Source organism: Erpetoichthys calabaricus, chromosome 1, assembly GCF_900747795.2.
Source record: "Erpetoichthys calabaricus chromosome 1, fErpCal1.3, whole genome shotgun sequence".
Classification (NCBI taxonomy): domain Eukaryota; kingdom Metazoa; phylum Chordata; class Cladistia; order Polypteriformes; family Polypteridae; genus Erpetoichthys; species Erpetoichthys calabaricus.
Window position 1 is genome coordinate 215,752,476 of NC_041394.2, and position 24,471 is coordinate 215,776,946.

Genomic DNA, 24,471 nt, shown 5'->3' on the forward strand with positions numbered 1-24,471 from the left:
TATTCTTACAATCTAGACAAGCTACTGTTGTTTCTCAAACCACATTTGAATGTTAAAGAATATATATATTTTTTTAATATTCACATATCTTCCAGTAGACGGCCTTCGAGGTTTGTGCTCCACATTAACAATTGCATTTGTAATGAAAGTATGTCATTTTGTTCAGGCATGTTCATGTCATTCATAATACCACATGTCCTCAGGTTATAAAGTAGGTTACATTTAATAACTACAAAAGAAAAAATCCAAAACACACTTTGCGCAGCTAATTTTTCCATTTTGAGTTTGCAATTCAAAGTAGGATATATTTATTGGATTATCAATTTATTCCTAATTTTAAATTGTCTCTGTTTTAAGTATTTTAGGACATTTTAGCCAGTAATGTGTTAAAGACATATATAGTAGATGCATTTAATTGAATTTGTTTTCAGTGCCAGTAGATGCATTTAATTGAATTTATTTTCAGTGCCAAAGCATATTTGCAGGTTATAGCCTATTAAAATATATGTCACAGGTAATTGGAAAAGACCTAAGATAATGATAGTAATGCAAATACAGTGTGCTAGAAGTCTTTACAGTAGTGGTTTGTAATTTCTGCTCTCACCTGCTTACATGCATCTGCTGTTATCCACAAAGTATTGATTCTTATCCATTACTTCTAACAATCCAATAGTACAATAATATGACAGTTTTTAACAAAACAGACCTTATGAGTTATAATACTAAATTGACCCATCTTTGCTTTTGCTGGCAACGATCAATGTATGTATGCCTTGTCTGATTTAAACTACCTGCAGATTGAGGTTACTTTTGGAATGATTAAGAGACATGCCGTAAACCATCTTGAGTATAATTTATCATGACTAATCTTTTTCTTTTCACTTTGGAGAGCTGTAAGCAGCATACTGTAGTATAATGTTGCATTTTTTGCATTGCGATTACTTGAGCTTTTTTGCAGTCAAATAAATAAGTTAAATTATCTAGAATAATTTCACATATTTGCTTTCATACCATTTTGTTGAAAAAGAGATTTATATTTACTTGTGATGTTTACCCCTAGGTATTTAAACTGATAATGCTAAAATAAATTGAAAGGTGTCCAGTCTAATATTGTGTGCAAGAGAGTTCACTGGAGACTTTTCTTCAAGTTAATTTTAATGTCAGAGTATCTTTTCAAATTCTGTGCATTAAGAACTGCTGGTACAGAGGTTTGTGGGTCTAATATATACAGTACCAGTACAGTTAATTAGTACAGTACAGTTAATTTTAAGTCAGAGTATCTTTTCAAATTCTCTGCATTAAGAACTGCTGGTACAGAGGTTTGTGGGTCTAATATATACAGTACCAGTACAGTTAATTAGTACAGTACAGTTAATTTTAAGTCAGAGTATCTTTTCAAATTCTCTGCATTAAGAACTGCTGGTACAGAGGTTTGTGGGTCTAATATATACAGTACCATGTCATCTGAATATAGTGATATTTTCTGTTCAAGTCCTTCTCTTGCTATCCCCTTTATCTCTGATGCATCTTGAAAGTAAAAAGCCAAAGGCTTGATGGCAATTGCAAATAGCAATGGTGGTGGGGGGCATTCTTGTCGAGTACCACGTTCTACTTTGAAGGAGTTTGAAATAATGTTGATACTGACAGGGGCTTCTGGACTGGATTAATTTTATCCATGCACATATGTTTGGGCCAAATCCAAATTTGTGCAATGTGATGAATAGGTAGCTCCATTCAACCATGTCAAATGTGTTAGATTTAATGGGTGAGCATATTACATCAGACAAACTTAGAAGATTAGAAGTTAAATGTCTACCTTTAATAAATCCGGTTTGGTCTTGAGATAGGAAGGAAGCACTTTCTTAATCCTTCCAGGTAGAACTTTGGAGCATATCTTAACATAATTAATTATTCAGAAGTGAAATTGGTCCTCATGATACACATGTAATAATTCCTTATTTTTCTTTGGAAAGACAGTAATTAATGCTTTGCAAACATTTTTAGATAAAGTTTTGTTGTCTCTGGCTTTTGTAAATGTTGCTATTAATGATGGAGCTAACTTATTTTAATTTTTTTTTTTATAAAGTTTCATTGGGTAGCCATCATGGTCTGCTGCTTTCTCACTTTGGAGTAAGTTTATAACATCCAGTAGTTCAAAGAGTGTCAGAGGTTTGTCCAGGTGCTCTGCATTATGAGTATCTGGCTGTGGTATTTGTAATGCATCAAAAAACTTGTTACATTGCGTCTTATCTTCCTTAATAAACTAGAATATAAGGAATTATGGTACTCCATAAATGTGTGGGTTATATTTTTATGGTCAATAACTTTTTCTCCATCTGTGCTGGTAATTTTTGTTATTGTGTTGTAAACTTCCTGCTTGTGGATTTGTTAAGCTAAATCTTATTAGCCTTCTCTCCATGTTCATAGTAATAATGCTGCAATTTAAAGATGAGGTGTTCCTTTTATTTTGTCGCCAAGAGGTTCAATTCTGATTGCAGAACCCGTCCTTGCCTACAAAGTGCCTCATTTGGATATCTGGCATATTCTTGATCTATTCTTGTGATTGTGCTAATGAACTCAGACACCTTTTTGGTTTCCAATTTATTTTTGTGGGAGAGAGATGAAATAACCAGTAAAAAAAAAAAAAGCCTTCAAATTTTCCCAAGGTATTCCTGCAGAGACCTCTAAATAGGGTTGTGAGAGATTGGCAAAAAATTATATCTCGATATTTTTTGGGACTTTGACGATAATGATAATTAGACAATATTAGAATGTTAATTATAGATTACTAATGTGATTAATGGAAACAACAGTTAAGGAAAACAGGTCTTATTTACTTAACACTAAAGTAAAATTACACAAAAACATTAAAATCACCAGTCAAAGTAGTACTGAGATCAGACAGTGCAAGTATGAGTAAACCATTTCAAAGTGGCCTGCGGGATTTACACAAAAAATTGCATTAGTGTTATAATGTGAGCATTTTAAACAGACACTTACACTTAATGTAAACAAGATATGAATTCAAAGGGAATAAAATGCTAATCATAATTGAAATACAGGGCATGAACATTACGTAATCTGTAGAATTGACAATCAGAAAAAACTTAGTCTCTTGATTCCAACCAAACTGAATCTGATTTCAGCTTTGTGTAAGTGGTGTTTGATGCAGTAGAATGTAGCTTGTTTAACAGCTGTTGAAGTGGAAAAGTCTGGGAAAATGTTAATGTGGTTATTTTCAAATATAATTTCCTCTTTCTGTCTGAGAATTGACATCAAATTTTCTTTGACACATAATTTGTCGAATTGGACAATCTATGTTCTCAGTTTTGAGGCATTCAAACCATGTGTGTGATAAGCTTCAGTGATCTCACAATCCAATTTAAAGTGTTCTCCGATTATTTTAGAGAAAAGCCAAGCAAAATGACACCTTTTATTGGCTAACTAGAAAGATTACAATATGCAAGCTTTCGAGGCAACTCAGGCCCCTTCTTCAGGCAATCTTGCCTGAAGAAGGGGCCTGAGTTGCCTCGAAAGCTTGCATATTGTAATCTTTCTAGTTAGCCAATAAAAGGTGTCATTTTGCTTGGCTTTTCTCTACATTCATAATGGCTAACACGGTACAACACCCTAGTACTACCGATTATTTTAGAAAGTAATTCAGCTATGAATTTCACTGGGTGTAGACTTTCACAGACTTTCTGGGAGACCTTAGGTTATGATGTTGTTCCTTCTATATCTGTCTTCTAATGCATCAAATTTATCACAGAGTACTTTCCATTTCCATTCTAAAGCAATATACAATACCTGTAACGCCGCACTGCACGATAAAGTTCAGTAAATACACTTGACTTGAGCATTCACAGTTTTCATATTCTTTCTCTGCACATTTAGCATTCGTTTGCTCAGAGGTTGATGCGCTTGCTGCATCTTGCTTCTTTTCTCCATCCGAACGGCCCGCTTCTTCTCTTCTTTTCATCTGAATCTTTTTGCATTACAACCGATTAAGTCAGTGCTTGTGTTGCAATTGCGTAGTTCGTTTTCTTTAATTTTTCACTTAAGCTGGCACTTAAGTCTTCAGTCTGCCTCAAGAATGAGTTAAGATATGAAGAGGTAGGGGAAGTGACGGCGAAGGTGGTAGGTATGAGAACGGCGCCCATACGCATGTGCCGCACTGACACCCTGCTGGCCTCTACCGAGAGTTGATTCTACAATAAAATAAAATAAAAATAAAAAAGAGGAATCACATTGGAGGTCAATCATCACCCCGAAAGCGGATAGTAGACATCACATAGTATATGCGTACCAAATTTCAGGTCAATCGGTAAAAAGGGTTTGCAAGCTACAGGTGATTTAAAATCCTGGACAGACAAATGAACAGCCATGGTAGCGTATTATATATAAAGATGAGTTCTAAATGTTTGTTTTGCATCTTCTAGGTGCTCACAGAGTTTTCTTATTTTGTTCTCAATTTTGCTCATATTCTTCATCGATACTTGCTAGAATTTTATTAAGATTTACATCAGGTTTATTGTTTAAACATACTTCCTGATCTTTTATTTCCTGAAGCAGCTTGTCTATTCTGTTGACTCTGCTGTCTATTCTAATATCAATTCTGTTTGTTCTCTTGTGTATATCATTGGGTTTTCCCCTCAAGTACGGTAATCATCGCCCTCAGCTCGGATAGCTTGTTCCGCTCCTCTGCTGCCTCTCAAGGGGCTTTGGCAGTAGTTTACAGCGAGGATAAAGAGGCCCTTGCTTGGTTCCAGTATCCTATCTGAGATCAGTGATTTCTTGTTTCCTGCCTCACTCATTGTTATGCTTCTACAGTTGTTGTTGACCAGAGCAGATGCTGCAGCGTGAGGTCCTGGTCGATCCATTCCTTTGCCTGTCTCTTCCAACTCCGTATCTGGCAGGCCGTATCTTGAACTTGAGGCCAGCTTAGACTTTGATGAGACTTTAACTACTTATCCTTTCTCTTCCTTCTCTTTCTGACCCCTTGGTTTCTTGCTCATGCTTTTTAATATACTTGTAGTCCAGTTCTCCTGGGTTGACTAAATATGGGATATATTGGATATTTAGTAAAAAAAATGCTAGATAACACCGCAACCAGTGGAGCTCCGTCCTAGACATCCATCTCTCAAAATGTTTACACTGCAGAGAGAGAAAGATAGAGAATTAAGGAGCATGCACTGATGCATTCTGTTGCCGAACCCGCCACATGATGAACCTCCTCAGGATCCCAAATTAGGACCCAAGTGCAGCCGTACAAGGGTGACACCTCAGCACCACACTACTTTGAATGGAATGGAATAGAATAGAACAGTGTGAGGCTTGTTACAGTGGCTGGAGTGCCAATTCTGCCACCAACCCCCAGTGCATGAATTGCAAGGGCATCAGTTTCATAAAATTTGTCCTACTCAGTTGTCTAAAAAATAATGACACCAGTGACATCAATGAGAATAGACAAAACACTACACAGGATAGTTGCTAAATGCCATTAAAGAACAGCCTCGGAAATGACTACAGAATTGAAATGGCAATCAGGGTCAACAATAATTTATTAAGAGAAATCTCCTACATCCAGCACAACACATAAAGATACATGGTGTAATATGTGGGCCACTGAGCAATCTTAAAGTTAATATTGTTTTATGTGTCATCTTTCACCCTCTTTCCTACATCTAGGGTTTACATTTGGATAATGCTTCTTTACATGGTTGTAGTGAGAAGTCAAGCAAAATGAAACCTTTTATTGGCTAATTAAAAAGATTACAACATGCAAGCTTTCGAGGCAACTAGGGCCCTTTTTCAGGCAAGATGTAATCAAGATGTACTCTTACATCCCAGTACAGACAGGTCTGAACTTAAAGTGGCCCTACTTATGTCCTTGACATAATTATATTGTTAGGGGTTTTTCAATTACTTTGCCCACACCCTGTATATGGACTTAACCAATTAAAATAAAGTATCAAAGACAACAATTTATGTTAAAAGATGGGTATCAATAATTTTCTTTTTTCTGTTGCAGTTGACCATAGCAGAGTAAAAGTAACACTGAAAACCTCTGATCAAGACACGGATTACATCAATGCAAATTTTATCAAGGTAAAGATGTATGATTTTAGCTAAAGCAAACAATGGTCAACATGTTCTGCTGTTTCATTCTTTCATAAATGCCACTATATTTATATATTATCATCAACTTTGAGACTAATTCTACTAATCACCCTGCAGCTGTGGACTGGGTTAACTAGGCTTAATAAAGGATGAGTTTAATTAGTCATTGTTTGCTATCTAGGTTGTCTATCTTGCAACAAGACCAGTTGGATTGATACTTTAGTCAGTATGATGTGGCATCATTGCTGGTTAGTGGGAACAAACAATAAGGCTAGCACCATAGAGAGAGAGAGACTGCTATTTTCATGGAGGATTTATGCTGTGGTTATGAAATAGTTGGTTAAATAATTTCTCCATTATAAGTTATTAGGCTTACGACAAAGGTGGTGCAGCCTCCTATTAGTTCTTGCCTAACATGGTCTCTTTACCAGTTTGTAGAATATGGGCCCATATCCTACTAAATCACCCCCGCAGAATTTATTCACATTCACAACCATATAACTTGCTGCTTGCCTTATTGCCATTGTCATGTGTCGATCTGTCAGTTAATATGTAAATAACCACAAGTAAAAGTGCAGTTTATTAAATTATATTTATAATTATAGTTTCCTGTCACACAGACTTGAGGACAGAAGATTTTTATTTAATAAGTGGACCATGTGATGTCGAGTTAAGACCTCAGATGATTTTATAAATACTTTGGGATTTCAGTATTAAAGTTTGACTTTTTATTTATTTTGTAACAAATTAGGTTAGTAAAATTATATCAGACTTTACAAAGAAACCTTGTTTTGAAAGTAAAAGTTACTGTTATTAACAGTCATATGACTTTATTAGAGTCACAGCAAAAGGTCTTGAAACTTGAGAACTCCTTTGTCACATATTCTCAAGGTTTCTAATTGTCTTAATTTATCAATTAAGCATCTTAATCTATGGCCTTCAAAACATATCCAGAAATTAAAGTCATATGGCACATATCTAAAGTCAAATGGCACATATCTTACAGATTATAAGTGATTTTTGGGCAAATAGTCTTTCCCCACAATTTTCTAAACTGATTGTATCAAACTGTGCAAAAAAGAATATTTTTTGTACTTTCAGACGTTTGCCAGCGTTTTACAGGAAATGCATTACCCTTTCATTTTTGAAATGTGTACTGATTGTGATATTACATCTTGGTATGCATGTCTTCACAGGAAATGTAACACTACATCCGAGGCTCTTATTTTCTTGATGGTGTTGGGGGTATTGACTTTTAATTTTTATGTTTACTAGCAGGGGAACAAGTTTATACAGAAATTCTGACTGAGCTAATTTGTTACCTGCTACATTTCACCATGTATTTCTTTGGAACACAGTTTAGTAAAGAGGGATACATTTGACTTAAGTGTACATGTGCCATGCTGTAAAAATCTTGTCTTCATTTAATACAATGCATTTTGCTATCTGAATCCAAGTGCAAATCCATATTCTAATTTATAGGGATGTTTAGTAAACTCTCCTTCCTGAAAAAAACACATGGAATGTTTTCATTTTGGCTGATGTATTGCATTTGTAGTTGGATAAGCAGCACTTTAGTCATGTTGTTTGTATTTTTCAGGGAACACACAGAAGCCAAGCTTATATTGCCACCCAAGGACCGTTGGCCAACACAGTGATAGATTTCTGGAGAATGATCTGGGAGTATAAAGTAGCAGTAAGTAAAAGAAGAAACATTTTTTTTTAACTTGTAGTTAAATTCTTGTTTATTAATAACTATCTATAATAATTTACATGATTTCAACTTTGTGATCTCTTAACATTATACCTTCCTTTCACCTGACCTACAGCAATGCCTTATTGGTCTTGCAGAGCCCCTCTTTTAGCCTGTGTGTGTGTGTGTGTGTGTCCGTCCCATTAGACAGTTTGCCAGAAATGTTTTCAATGATATTGATGCCCCACCTAATGTGTGCAAGCTGTGTTAATAATTAATAGTTAATTTTCCCTTTAAATTTTGGCAGGAATTTGAGAGATCCTCTGGACAAGCAATGCATATGTATAATCAATAAATATAATTTAGAGTTCAGCAGTCCCACAAAAAAAAGAGGGAAATCTGTTAACTCTTTGTTAGGATTAAAATGGGTATAAGTACTGAACATTATGAAAGTGGTCTTTTGAGAGGTATTTATGACTTTCTAAACATTTTAGCATAATGACACACTTCATTCCACAGAAATGTCAGAGTATGTACTTGTAAAAGCCTAGGCTGTGCAAAGGATACTGTAACAAATGATGTTTTATTGTGAATGATCTGGTTAAAGTTTTTAGTATGTCAGGATAAACTGGCATATAAGAAGTTTCATTCGGACTGGTATAGGATTGGGTGTGTATGGTGAAAAATTCAAATTATGATTGAATTAAAAATTGTGGTGGTTGCATGTTTGCATATAGTTTTTAGATAGATATATATTTTTAACATGTATGTATCGTTGATTTAATTGTGTACACAGATGTGTTTCTTATCCATAAAAATGCTTTTTAAAACTCTGCTACTCAGACAGTTTTGATAGCAGATGTCCACCTCTCTTGAGCTCCTAAAAGTCACTCACTAACTCACTCAGCCGTGCCAGCACTGCTCCCAGGCAAACATAGCACAAGACAGGGCTTCTTAGTGTCCATCTCTCCTATTTACATTGACTCACCATTCAGGCTGAATCATGCATAATCCTAGGTTATATTTATAAAGGGGTGGACTCACTCATTATGCACAGTTTTCATTCAAGTCTATAGACAAAGTTGTTACCTTTAAGATGCTAACATACTGACATAAAATCACATTTTCCATTTCATTTTGCATGTAACATTTGCATATTGTGTTTTGCTTGTTTTGTTTTGAGTTAAAATATGTTTGTAAATTTTCATATGTTAATATCATCCATCCATCCATCCATTTTCCAACCCGCTGAATCCGAACACAGGGTCACGGGGGTCAGCTGGAGCCAATCCCAGCCAACACAGGGCACAAGGCAGGAAACAATCCTGGGCAGGGTGCCAACCCACCGCAGATGTTAATATCAGCTAATTTTTATTACATCAAGTTGCTTAGATAAATAGTTTATACAATCTAAAGTAAAGTTAACTTCCTGCTTATATTTACAGGTAGTCCCCAGGTTACGGACATCCAACCTACGACTTACGAATGAGGATGCAGCTGCGACGCATGCGCCTCAGTAACTGCCGCTCTGTCATCTTTGGCCTGGGGATGCTGCAAGCGTTGGCTGGAGGGGGGCGATTTCGCTGCTCACGCAGTGTAGTGTCCCTCGGGTGGCTCCCGGCGGCAAGCGGTGACCCATGGTCTATAGTCACCGGGGCCACAGCTATCGCTCGTGTGCAGGACGATGGTTCACTGCATGCCCACTATCCCACCACAGCTACTGCTCCTGACTGGACGCAGGCTGGATGGAGCAGAGGGGGGCTTTTCACTGCCCGCCCAGCACACATGGCTGGTGATGCTGCACGTGGTGACCCGGTTGTGGCTGAACGGAGCGGCGGGGGTAGCATTGTAGTGTCCTTGGATGGCTGCCTGTTGAATTGGGGTTGGGCGATTTACTACCCGCCTTTGGTCGCACCGTGTTTGTTCTCGGTGGGCGGACGCTGCAGGCAGCATACAGTAGTGGAGGTGACTGTGAGGTGGGCTGGTGATGAACCACCCCTCGCCGCCCCCAGTCATTCTCAATAGCAAGCCTGCTTGTACTGATATGCACATAGCAGGAAGTTGTCTCTTGTCAGTACATGATAGTGCTGTGCAGAAGAGCCCATCTTAACCTTTTGTCTTCACCCTTCAAGAATGTCTCTGAAACACAAATCTGATGCAAGTGCTGGTGATACAGTAAAGAAGAGAAAAACCATCACCATTGAAAATAAAGTAGAAATAATAAAAAGGTCAGAGAGAGGTGAAACTCCATCATTCATTGGCAGAGCACTTGGTTACAGTCGGTCAAAAATAGCATTTATTAAAATAATGTACCTGTTCCGATTTACATACAAATTCAACTTAAGTACAAACCTACAGTCCCTATCTCGTATGTAACCCGGGGACTGCCTGTATATGTCATGTAATTTTCTAACATGCATAATCCAGACCAAGATCTCGGGGGGTGCTGGAGCCTATCCCAGCTTGCATAGGACGCAATGTAGGAACATACCCTGTACAGTCCTTTGCAGGGCATCAACACACCAAACATATACTAGGGCCAATTTAACATCGTCAATCCACCCGAGACCCAGGACTTTTTTTTGTCAAGTGTTCCATTTAATACCGATATCAAAATAAACTATTAGATAAGCAATGAAAACATCATTTGAAATTTCTTCTCATCTAATTTTTCAAACTACTTCTCCTAGTGAGGGTCATGGTAGTTTTTGGACAACTGGAGAGCTTCAGACTTCCTATAACCCCAGCAAGAGTTTTATATTTTACTAGTAAATGACCAGTAACCCCATGGCATTTGTGCCTCTAGTGGCATGGTTTTGCACCTGTATCATCTTTCTGTTTTTCAAGCTTAGTATCTCCATTAGTTAGGTATTTAGAGGATAACTCCTGGAAAAGAAAAAAAAGTGGTCTGTGGTAAAGGGGATGATTTTCTGTTCAAGTCTGTAGGTGCAACAGCTCATAAGGGAAGTGCTGGGTATGCCTTCATTAATATGATCATTGAGACTGAAAAACAAAGTTGTTTCACTTAAATAATGCCACTGAAGACATTGGCTCACAATATGTATATTTTATAAAAGTAGTCAAGAGCATCTAAATTATTCAGTACCATTTAGGCTAAATTATAGGATTTTTATGGGAGTTGTTTTGAACATCACCAGAAACATTCCCCCCTTACTTCCTTTTTTCATTCTCTATAACCAAAGCAATTAAGTTAATTTAGTTTAATCAACTTAATTTATTGTTCCCTAGATTCTTGCACATAAAATTGCATTTCTATCTTGTGCAATTTTGAATGAAATCTTACCAGGTTACCTGTCCAGACTAATATTAGTTCTACTCCAAAAATATTTCATTAGCACTGTCCCTGCTCCACACTGAACCCATAATGAGAGTTGTATGTAATCCGTGTTAAATGCATTGCAACATTTTTATATGTAACACGGCCAAAATAAATTTAAAGTAAAAATAAAGCATAGTAATTAATATGCATTCAGAAGTTAATTGAATGGCTAGAAAGTGTATACAATTTCCATTAGGTTTTTTTTTCTTTGTGCTAGTGAGTGACTTGCAGCACTAGCATCCTTTAATCACTATACCATTTGAACTCACGCATTCCCTCTGGTGTTTTCCAGTAGGGCTGAGCTGATGGTCAATAATAAAATCCATGAAAGAAAAATCATTTATTCGCTCGAAACATTTGCAGAAATTTCCTCAAAGTGCTAAACTGCTGCCATCACTATTTTTAAAATGTTGTGCGCTTCTTCACAACAAAGCTGTCAGGCACTCACTTTCACAGTACAAGTGCATGTGAGGTTCCTGTGCTATTTTAGTTTAGCAGGAGTGCACTGTAGCTGAGGGATGGCAGCCTGATCTGTGTGTTACGCACAAAGTTTGATTGGGAATGCAGGTATATTTGTATCACTGTGTCAGTGCGGTGCTTACAGACTCTGAGTGCCGATGGTTTTTCACTCATTACATAGCTTTTGTAGGTAGCTCACTGTTCTTCAAATAATTGCTCACTGTGGATGCACGAGTTTGCAACTTTGTCTGGTCTGCCCCTTTTAAAGGAACCCTTGAAGCTGCTCATTTTCATGGTGGAATGTCACCTCAGGCTGTGGGTGACATATCCTCAGGCTAATGCAACTCCTTAGCGACATTACAATATTTTTAGTTCACCAACCATTTTCCTAACATGCTTATTCCTGGGGAGAGCTGCGGGGCAGCTGGACTCTATCCTTGTGGTGTTGTATTTTACATGACGTAAGCAGTAAGATTCAGGCAAAAGACAAGAAAAGTGGCGGCGTGCTGGTGCTTGTTCAATATTGTGGATTGATGTGGCTCAGTACTAGTTGTGCTCAAAGCTTCAAAGGGATCCAGAACTTTTAAGTCAAGGTTAGTTTTTCGTGGCACTTAGATTCAAAAGAACCCCTCCTTCCTTTGCTATTATGAATAGTGCTAATATACAAACATGCTCTGACCTCCAAGGGGTGGCATGTTGCATTATTGTGCAAAGTAATAACATATTGGGAAGAGGAACAAGATGCTGACTAACCAGAGTATTGGCAATTGTAAAGTGTACACGAGATAATGAATCTGAGATAAACTGATTACACTATACAGTATATCAAAGCAGTGCTTTACATTTTTTGAAAAGCCATTGCCATTGTCCTACTATATGCACATTGTACATTAGCATGCGTTTTGCACACATGATAAGAAAAGGCAAAATATGCACTATAGCCAGGCCATGATCAAACACAATGAAGAATGATTTCTGTAATGCATGCCGAGATTTTTTTTTTCTTCAGAAGATGATAGAAAGAGGTCAACTAAGGATACTGTGTTAAGTGAGTAAAAGTAATTGGTAAGTTGTAGTTTCTTGTTGGTAGACATCTATTCAAATTCATTTTATGATGAGGCAGATCTAATTTTAGAGTTTCCTGCCAATAAAACATCATGACTTATAGCATTTTTAAATTAACCTAGTTTGAATCACCTTTGAATCATCGTAATAACATTACTGAATACCAATACATGTGCAGAGTTGCAGTAAGAAATCTGTGAAAGAACAAATCTACTGTGTTCCGAACTAAAACACCACACATCATTCCCCAACCTGCCTCCCAATCACCCATTGCAGACGCAGCCCATGGGTAGAGCAGCTAATAAATTGATGTATGGAAAATATGTTTTATTTTATGTGACCAAGGTCTTTCAATTTTTTTCCCTTGTTATTGGCCTTACAGAAGGCAGTAAATGTACTTGGTTTCTTCAACACTCATCTACTGCTTTTCTTTCATTGCCTTGTTTTATCTCTTTTAAATTTGTCTTGAGTGTGTCTGCTTGGTGGAGAAAAGATTTTGACAATTATAAATTTGATAATTATGAATTCATTTTAAAATTTACTAGCAACATATTCTAAGCATGTTTTAGCATTATTTTTGGTGCTTTATGTTGACTAGATGTTTCTCTTTTTAGATCATTGTTATGGCTTGTCGTGAGTTTGAGATGGGAAGGGTAAGCTATAAATTAATTCTTAATTTTCTTACTTTTCCTCTGCAAGAAACTACATCCTCTTTCCTCATGTTTTATTTGTGGAAATCATACATGTGTAGAATAAAAAACAATAATGAATAAATATATCTGTCTATTTTTCTCATTTGTAGAATTCATGCATTTTAATCTTTGGACACCATTTTCTTTCTTGACCTTTTTTCACTGCACAACTTGAATTGACTCCTTTCTATTTGAGAGTTTTCCTACATCCTATTCATGCTGCTGCCAAGTGCTTCAGTTACACATAGAAACTCTTGACTAAATTTTATCTTCCACTTATTTATATTATGTTTTCCAGTTCCACTCAAAAAAGATCCTGTTCCTAGGACTAGCATATCTAAAACGTATGCAGACCTGATACATTACAATAATAAAAACTTTGTTTTGTTTTTGACATTACACATGGCAAGGCCCAAGCAAAGAAAATATTTTAATTTACAGAAGATGACTTGAAATTATATAATGAATATAAATTAAGATATATGATGTCTTCTTGCAATTTGAAAGACTATACAAAGTTCCCATAGAAGGTGGAGTGATGGCTCTGAGGCTGGGGATCTGTGCCGGCAATTGGACGGTTGTTGGTTCAAATCCCGTGAGCAAGGCTCTTAACCTGCAATTGCTTTGTCCTGGGTCTGACGTTAATCATCAGTGCATGCTCTCAATCTCTCTCTCCTCTGTAGAAGGTGGCAATATTGCTTGATCTGATGCAGTTTTTGGAATAGCTCGTTTATATAAACTTTTATTTTTAAAACAGGGTGGCATGGTAGCTAAGTGGTAAGTGCTACTATCTCACAGATCCCGCTTCATTTATTCATGTGGTATTTGCACATTCTCCTCCTGTTACTCTGGGTTTTCTTACACATCTCCAAACATGTGCATTTCAATTAAATTGATGATTCGAAATTGGGACAGGGTGATTACATATGAGTGTGTGTGAATGAGTTCTGTGATGCATTAGCACCCCCTGTTTGAGGTTGGCTCCTGCCTTGGGTCCCATGCTGCCAGAGTAGGCTCCTAATTTGACCCTGAACTGGATTAAACAAATCTGAAAGTTTAATGTTGTGTTTAAAGTAGGGCAAACATGGTGATATGCTGGACAGAACTGTTACCTCATAGCTCCAGGGAACCTGGTTTGATTTCCAGAGCAGTTATTGTTTTATTGGTTTATACATTTTTTTCTGCCCATTTTTATCTGGGTATTTTTTACGATGTGGGATGAAAAATAAAGTGCATGCTAAATTAAATGGCAAATTAGCCTCGTACAACTGAATTTGGGAGTGAATGTGAATGTGCCTAGAGACTGATTTTCTTTTCACGATTGTTTCAATCATTTTCTCCAGATCTGGAAGGAATCTGGTATGCTTCTACAACCCTGTGATAGAAAAAAAGGACTCAAAATAATAGATGTCAAATTCAGCTCTCTAAATGCGAATGAATTTATAAAAGTCTTAGTTTACTGTTCTGGTGCTCATTGATATTACTAATTAAAAGGACAGGAGCAGTTACTACAGTGCCCTTGTAAATACACTCCATAGACTAACTTTTCTAGAAAACATCATGTTATGGATCAACTTCTGTCATATCAAGCACTCATTTTTTTGCCTCTGTTCCAGTGAAGTTTGTTTCTGCATATTTGCAACTGTAAGTTTTCTTGAATTCTTTTAGGCCCTGCCTTGCAAACTCTAACCTGAGGAGCTATTTCTCAAAATGAAGTTTAATTTCAGAACATACAGTAATTAAAATGTTCATTACTCAAATATAATCATTTGCATTCAAGAATCATACCAAAAGTCATTAACATATTACTTTAAGATTCAACAAAGATGAGAATATAAAATGATGTCAGTGAAATCCACTTCTGCTAGTCATTTTTGTACCTGCTTATAGAGGTTTGACAATCTCTTTTTGGCACATCTTGGTTCCAGTTGTGTGTAAAGTGCAGTAGTGCATGATAACCTATTCCAGTCTCTGCTGTCATTTGCTTAATTTTCATGTGTTGATTGGCGTGGATGAGTGTATCGATTTTTGTTTCCCTTGGTATTGGAAGAGGCAGTTTTGTGACCTCCAAAGTGTTCATTAGCAACATCTGTGTTATAGTCTTTCAGGTATTTTTTTTACTCATGGTCTGACATTCCGAGTGCCAATGCAGGCAAATATCTATAAAATTCATGTTAAAGTTTTGCTCTTCCAAGAAATTAAGTCACTACATGTTGTTGAGACAGTGTGGTCTTGTTAACCATTTACATAAACTGAACTATAAAGAAGTAACTAGGTAAGCAACATCAGTCTTTAGTCGGAAGTAGGGTGATTGATGATACTACTAACCTGGAGATTTGACATTTCAGTATTGCCTGGCATTTCTTTGTAACTCCAATATGTTTATTGCATTTGGTCTAATTATTGTAGATACTGTCCCAAGTTACTGATTAAGCCCATTCACTATTTCAAAACATCATAGCTAGTAATGTACATTTTTATGTATTTTCAAATTGGTTTTGTTTTCTTCCATTACAGAAAAAATGTGAAAGATACTTCCCTTTGTATGGAGATGAACCTTTATCATTTGGGTCGTTCAAGATTTCTTGTGTAAGTTTATTTCCTTTATTTTGCCATCATCAAAGTGGAGGAAATTAGTGTCTCAACAAAATTCACAATTTACAGTGGCATGCAAAAGTTAGGTCACCCTTGCTTAAAACGTCTGTTACTGTGAATAGTTAAGTGAGCAGAACATGAACTGATCACTTAAAGGTATTACACATTTCTTAAAAATTTTAGGTAAGAGTACATTTTTTTTTCATCATTTTCATCATTCACAGTTATAAAATACCAAAGAAATGTAAAGGGCCTGAAGCAAATGTTTGGGCACCTGTCATGGTCAGTACTTAGTTAATGTGCCTTTTGGGAAGCATCACAGCTTGTAAACGCTTTTTGTAGCCAGCTAAGAGTTTTAGTTTTTACTTGGGGTATTTTCACTCATTTGTCCTTGCAAAAGGCTTCAAATTCTGTAAGATTCTTGGGCTGTCTTGCATGCACTGTTCTTTTTAGTCTTAATAACATTATGAACTGAGGAAATGGCTACTGAAACACTTTGCTATCTTCTTGTAGCCTTCTCCTTCTTTGTGAGCACTGATTATTTTATTTTTCAAGGTGCTTGACCGCTGCTTAGAAGAGCCCATGGCTACTGATTGTTGGGACAAGGCTTACGGAGTCAGAGAATTTATATAGCTTTACATTTGCATCATCAGAGGTTTCTTTTTTTTTTTTTTTCTTTTATTGAATTTATTTTAAGCATGCAACATTCAATACAATCAAGTCAAACTTAACAAAACTAAATACAAATCAACTCCATCCCATGAGAAAGAGAGAGAGGCCAACAGCCAGAGTTAACTTTTGAGAGTAGTATAGAGGGAAAGGAGTCTTTCTCCCCAATATAAATGCATAATGTAAAGTATTGTTGATTAGATCCTGCCAGGTTTAAAAAAAAAAAAAAAAAAACTTTGAACAGATCCTCTAAGAGAGAATTAGATTTTTTCCAATTTCAAATAGTATATAACATCAGTTGCCCACTTACTTAACAGAGGTGGGCTAGGATTCTTCCAGTTGAGCAAGATAAGTCTATGTGCTAATAGTGGAATAAAGTCAATTACAGTTTGTTTGTCCTACTCCAGTTTAAGTCCATCTGTGAGTACAACAAACACAGCTCTTAATGAATTAGGTGACACTGTGAGACCAAGGCTGTGTGATAGGCATGTAAAACATTTTGTCCAGAATGATGTTAATTTGGTATATACCCAAAACGTGTGGCCTAGTGAAGATGGAGCTTGATTGCAGCGTTGGCAGGTTGGATCTTGCCCTGGAAACATTTTGGATAATTTTAAATGAGATAGATGTGCACGATAAAAAATGTCAAGTTGCATAAATGAATGCTTTGCACATATGGCGGTAGAGTGAATTCTGTGCATGGCTACCTTCCACTCCTTTTCTGAAATGTTGAGTAAGAGATCCTTTTCCCACTCTACTTTGGGATCTTTAAAAGGAAAGGACTTTAAAATGGTTTTATTTAGTATAGAAATGCTGTCTGAATCTTCAAGACTTGTCAAGATCTCTTCTGGAATAGAAATAGGTGAGAGGTGAGGAAAATTGGGCAGATTTTGTTTAGCAAAGTTTCTAATTTGGAGATAATGGAAAAAATTGCGTGTAATTATTCATAGGATGCAAAGACATTATCTATATAAAAATCACTAAATGATTTAATTCCATATGTTTTCCAAACATTTAAAACTGTGTAAGTTTGAGAGGGTGGAAAATGGTGGTTATCATGTAGAGGTGCCACAGATAAAATATTAAAAAAAGATAAAAGTGCTTTCTACTTTGGTTCCATATTGTGAGTGAATGAAGGACAATAGGGTTGTTAGTATATTGACGATACCTTGTATTTACTGGTGTACAAAGCAAGGAATATAACGAGGTAGTGTGTGTGTTCATCTTTTTGTGTCAGTGTCCAGGTTCTTATAGTTTGAATGTTTTCCGCCCCAATAATAAAATTGAAAATTAGGTAGAGTCATGCCACCTTTTTGTCTTAGGTTGTTGTAGGCTCGCCCTTTGGATGCAGAAATATTTTGAATCCCAAATAAATGAAGTTATGATTGAATCTAATATCTTAAAAATGATTTGTTAATGAATATGGGGATGTTTTTAAAACAGAAGCTTCATCTTGATAGCGTTAATTCTCCCTGGAGGGTAGACCAGCTATGCACATCTTGTTTAGTTTTGTCTAGCAGCAACATTTTGTTGAAAAAGAGCTTTATATTTACTAGTGATGTTTATCCCTAGATATTTAAACTGATATGCAATGATAAAAGGGAACGTGTTAAATCTAATGCTGTTTGTTAGAGAATTCACTGGAAAAAGCACACTTTTTTTTCAAATTAATTTTGAGTCCAGATATATTTTGAAATTCTGCTAGTACAGTGAGGGCTGCAGGCACTGAATTTTGTGAGTCTGATATATACAGTACCATATCATCTGCATAGTGATATTTTCTGTTCAAGTCCTTCTTAGAAAATCTTTCTATCTCTGATGCATTTTGAAAGTGAACAGCCAGTGGCTCAATGGCATTGCAAATAGCAGTGGTGCCAAGGGGCATCTTTGTCTAGTACCACTTTCTAGTTTGAAGTAGTCTGAGATAGTGTTGTTAATACAAACTGAAGCTTCTGGACTGGTATACAGTAGTTTGATCCATGCACGCATGTTAGGGCCAAACCCAAATTTATACAAATTGGTGAATAGGTAATCCCATTGAACCATATCAAATGCTTTTTCTGTATCCAAAGATAATAAGATCTCTGGAGTGTTAGACTTTACGGGTGAATATGTTACATTAAATAGGCATCAGAGATTGGAAACCAAATGTCTACCTTTAATAAATCTGGTTTGGTCTTATGATATTACTGAAGGGAGCACTTTCTTAATCCTTCTACCTAGAACTAGGGGTTTCTTAACGATGGTTGTGAACAAGCCATAGCCCTAAAGAGTTAATTAAGATCTGAGATCTTCATAAAAGTTATGAGACCTCAAATATCTTGGGGTGCCCAAACTTTTGTATGGAGCTCCTTTCCTTTTTTCACTGTACAATTGTACGAAACAAAAACAATACACTAATCCTACATAAAATACTGAAATGTATAATCTTAAATCTTTTTTCCTTTTGGTGATCAGTTCATCTTGTGTTCGATCAGCTACTCACAATAACAGACATGTTAATCAAGGATGCCCAAACTTTTGCATGCCACTGTACTACATAATGTATAAGCTTATATAGTTCTAATTCTCCATCTGAAAATGTGGACTAACTAAGGAAATTCAGAATATTTGTAATACAGTTCCCTTCACAATACAGAAATCACAGTATCTAAATCGTTTAAATTCAGCATAATTAAAAGGCTTGCTTTTATTCAAAGGAATGTTCATATGCAGTTATCATTACTATTGCCGCAGTTGTTACAAGTGTACAGATTACTGTAATGTTGAAGATATAATAATTGCTTTCTAATCATCCTTGATGCATGCCACATCCCTTGCACTTCTTCACTCTCTGCTAGCTGAAACTGCTGACTGGATGTATGTATCATCAGGATTCATCCGACTTTTGTCATGTTTTGTGTTTCTACTTCCTACTTTTGTGGTCTAGCCCCCAGCTGTATATGCCATAGGTACACTATTTAGCAGGAATTTTTCTTGTATCCTACAGTTAGGTCCATAAATATTTGGACAGAGACAACTTTTTTTCTAATTTTGGTTCTGTACATTACCACAATGTATTTTAAATGAAACAACTCGGATGCAGTTGAATTGCAGACTTTCAGCTTTAATTCAGTGGGGTGAACAAAACGATTGCATAAAAATGTGAGGCAACTAAAGCATTTTTTTAACACAATCCCTTCATTTCAGGGGGCTCAAAAGTAATTGGACATTTGACTCAAAGGCTATTTCATGGGCAGGTGTGGGCAAGTCCGTCGTTATGTCAATATCAATTAAGCAATAAATGTTCATTTCTAATACTTGGTTGAAAACCCTTTGCTGGCAATGACAGCCTGAAGTCTTGAACTCATGGACATCACCAGATGCTGGGTTTCCTCCTTTTTAATGCTCTGCCAGGCCTTTACTGTAGCGGCTTTCAGTTGCTGTTTGTTTGTGGGCCTTTCTGTCTGAAGTTTAGTCTTCAACAAGTGAAATGTATGCTCAATTGGGTTAAGACCAGGGGCCTCATGTATAACGCCGTGCGTAGAACTCACACTATAACATGGCATAAGCACAAAAGCGGGATTGTGCGTATGCACAGAAAAATCCAGATGCAGGAATCTGTGCGCACGCAAAATTTCACGTTCTTCCACTACATAAATCCCGATCAGCGTGAAAAGTAACGCACGTGCACGCACCTTCTGTCCCGCCCCAACTCCTCCCAGAATTACGCCTCTTTGAATATGCAAATCAATATAAATAGCCTTCTGTGAAAAGACAATGGGAAAAGCACAGGGGAAAATATAAGAATTTCAGCGAATACCAAGTGGAGGCAAAGGAAAAACGTACTATTTGTTGGTTTAAGCAGTGGTATAATCAACAAAAGAAAGTTGATTGAGTGACAGTGTCGGAGAAACTCGAAAGATCGAGTTCACAAAGTCGCACAGTACCCGAAATAAAAAAGAAATCACATATCAAAGTCGCCGTGAAAGGCGACTCGCAGCGGACCGTCTGAGTGTCATATGAAAGCTTATTAGGGTACAGACAAAAAAAAAATTGGCACACAGTGGGGAAAAAAGCACGAAATGTCAACTTTAATCTCGAAATTTCCACTTTAATCAGGTAGTTTATTTTGCCATTAAAGTAGAACATCATAAACTTCATCTTAAAATCGTTTATTTTACTAGTTTCTCAAGTAGCACGTTAAATGCTTTGTTCTGTATTTGATCTTCTATGTGCTCTATGTGTGTGAATCACTACATGCTTCCGTTCTTTCTCTTTCTCCGACAGGACACAGAATCCATTACATTCGAGATATTACAGCTCTCTGAATAATCAAAATACTGAGATGTATACGTGATATCATTTTCATGATGATAGCAATGAAAGCATGTTATTAAACATGGGAACATGGTGGCGCAGTGATTGTTCATATCTCACGCAAGAGGCTTGCTGCGCCATGTGCGGCCTTCGATGAAATAATTTATTACAGAAGTACTGTCTCTTTCAAACGTACTTTTCTTTCTCCAAATACCCAATTGCCACACAATCAGCTCTGTAATAGACGTTAAGCCATCTGTAAGCTTAGAATGCCGATTCTTCAAAACTTTTAAGGAACATTGAAATATCTTCGTAGTACATGTTTAATTATTCTATCCGTCTATCCTTCCAGTGTCGCGTCAGCACCAGCAATAATACAGCGCAAGGCAGGAGCTATCCGTGAACCAGCTATACGCTGCGGCACCGTGTCCTCACATGTTTAATTATTAACAATGCAGATTATTTAAATGAAGTTAAAGTTTCATTTAAAATTCATTGTCGTAATGTACAGAACCAAAATTAGAAAAAAGTTGTCTCTGTCCAAATATTTATGGACCTAACTGTATGTGCAGTGTTGTATAATATAAAGGCACTCCGGTCAACTCAGGTCAGGTTGATGAGCATGCACTGGTACAGCATGTTGCCACACCCACCACATGGTGAAACAGCTCAGGATCTAGGTTGGCAACCCTCCAGGCAGACATGCAGTCCAATCCCACTCTCTGGAAATTAGGCCACCTACCTGCCACAGCCAGGTGTTACGTGGGCGTCTGGTCCAAATGCTCGGGTCCTGAACAATGAGGATCCTGTGAGCCAGATCACCCTCGGGGAATTATGCCACATGGTGCTGTAACTGTATCTGTCTCACAATGCAAGTAATGTGCTTTAATAAGGACTCTATGGGGAACATAGTACTGAAAGAGTCCAGTCTTCACCTGAGGCCACTGGGGTAGCAGCAATGTCTTGCAACCATTTAGCCAAACAGGGAACACCAGAACTCTAAAGACCAACACCCCCCAATCCCCCCCCCCCCCCCCCCCCCCCCCCCCCAGGCCCCCACAAAAGTGTCCTCATGGCACTATCTACTGACTTCATAGGAAGAGTCACCAGCGACATAAATGTTGCTGCTGAGATAAGTAAACTTGTCTTTGCAAACAGACACACTGCTATGCACAAGAGATCATTAATAGCCTGGATTTTGGTTTAAAGTCCAGACATTCATATTCCTCACTCAGTCTCTCGAGAGCCTCGATCAGGATCTCCATTGACTCCGCAAAGAGCACAGCATCATCTGCAAAGTCAAGATCAGTGAATCTTTCTTCACCAACAGATGCCCCACAGCTGCTGGACACCACGACCATGCAAGGACTGAACAGTGTACGAGAAAGAACACACTTCTGACGAATATAGAGGTTCTGCCTCCACTCTGCGCAGCACTCACAGTACCAATGTACAGGCCGTGCACTGTGTGTATCCTGCTTTACTGGTGGAGACGACATTTACTGTATTTTTTCTGTTTAACAACTACTAGTCTTTAAATCAGCTATTTGTATGGTGGCACTTCGTTAAGTCAGAAGTAGCATTGCTTATATGAAACTGTGCATTGTTTTATTGAATTGAATTCTCACAAAATATATTAAAGTGTACATTTGTGGAAAAATAGAGCATCTTAAATAAAGGTATTGTAATTCTAGTATGACGCATACTTAACACTTCAAAAAAAAATCATAACAAAAATAAAAGGAAATCTGTACATATCTCAGAATAAACAATAAAGTGCATGTAATTGACTTTTTATGGTTTTGTCATGATCAACCAATAAAAAGAACACAATGTTAATATGAAAGACATCTGTGCTTTTGACCTTCTTAATCTCCATACTAGGACTGTTAAGTTAGACTTGATTAAAATTTGAATATTCATATTGAAAAAGTTTGAAATAGCATAAGCTGCCCTAATTCGGCAAATGTACTGATTTACTTTATCAGGTAGACATGCATGGTAAACAAGAATAGTTGCATCAGATGTTTGATATTTTAAAATGTGTTCTTCAATTTAAATGTTTACGGTTGGCATATTCTCGTTTGTAATAGAAATGTGTAATTTTTAACCCTCTGATAGAGGTCCGTAGAGGGCTAGATCCCTAGTAAAGGGTCTAAAATAAAATATTTGTAAATATTAACCTTGAAATATTCAAAAATGGTACCCCACATGCTTTAATTTTGACATTTGTCATTTTAACACTTTTAGGGATGGCTGTTAGAGGGCTTGGACTGCCAATAAAGAATCAAATATCAAAAATATCATATTCATGATCAGTAACCTCGACATAGCATAAAAACGATACTCCACATGCCTATATTACCGATCCACATTTTTTCAATTTTTCAGTTTTGTGAAAAGGAGTAGCTTTGATTCTTTGTATACCATTGTGGGTTGAACCCCAGGTGTTAGTTGATATGGCATGTATAACTTCAAGTCCTTCTGATTAGTTTCGCTAAGGACACCTACTGGTTTACTCTTTACCATAAGGGTAATTTCCTGCACAAAATATGGTTTTGAGGGCCAGAAATAGGGGAGAACTCCAAAAGATGCAATGTTTTGCCCTAATGTATATGACACATGGAGCTTTTCTCATTCCAGTGAGTCAGGAGTTGTAAGACAAAAAAAAATTGAAGTAATTTCAAAGTGTTTAAGTAATTCTTATGAACACAAAATACATGTATAATATATTCAAATGTATGTTAAAAATTCTTGATGATACATGTGTATTTTCCACTTTGTATGGTTTTTATATTTAGTAATAGTTGTTTCGTTCAATAACGTACATAAGGAGAAGCTTAATCATACACCCCTGTTTTTATATTGTGTCTAGAATGATTTCATTTTCTGAATTCCATCATCAGCATCATTTTCTTGAGAGAGAAGACTTTTAAGTGCACTAAACCTGAGAGTAATGTCAGCTAAAGACCCGATGAAAAGCTCATCTTCCTTGCCATCTCTTCAAAATGGGCTAAAAATGCAAAGGTTTTTTTCCAGTAGGACCCATTGGTTTACATTCAGAGTGGCTGGCAAATCGTATGCCTGTTAATATTCGGACAAGGCTCATTTCTGTGCTTGGAGGCTCTTGATCATATAATGCATGCTATTCAAACTTGTTTGTATGTCATGGTGAAGATGTTTAGGCAGCATATTCAACTCTACCCAAATTTCCCCAATCTGTGAATAATTTAGTTGCAAGTGTTTAAAGTGACATTCAATTTTCCTGCAGATAGTAAATGCATCACTAATGTTGCTATCTTGTTAATATTAGGCTACATGTGGCTTCTATTATCAAATGACGTACTTTACTTACCTTTTACATTGTATAAGGCTGAACATTCCTACAAACATTTCTGCAGTTTTTCAGGTTAGATTTATTGGAGAATCAGGCTAAGTTTTTTTGGAGAATTGGATTGGATTGTTTCTTTTCTTTTTTCCCAATATCCGACCCAGCATTTTTCCTCTGCTGGTATCAGCCTGATAATTCTACCATTTAT

General features: G+C 36.8%; 1 protein-coding gene across 2 annotated transcripts in view; it reads left to right on the forward strand.

The window, feature by feature from the left end:
* Nucleotides 1-24,471, forward strand: part of LOC114659261 (tyrosine-protein phosphatase non-receptor type 12-like) — a 174,022-nt gene that overhangs the window by 91,592 nt on the left and 57,959 nt on the right. For both annotated transcript variants that reach the window (XM_028811663.2, XM_028811655.2), the window contains exons 3-6: nucleotides 6,032-6,108; nucleotides 7,721-7,816; nucleotides 13,292-13,330; nucleotides 15,887-15,958. In XM_028811663.2, coding sequence (XP_028667496.1) covers nucleotides 6,032-6,108; nucleotides 7,721-7,816; nucleotides 13,292-13,330; nucleotides 15,887-15,958 — 284 coding nt within the window. The remainder of the gene's footprint in view (nucleotides 1-6,031; nucleotides 6,109-7,720; nucleotides 7,817-13,291; nucleotides 13,331-15,886; nucleotides 15,959-24,471) is intronic.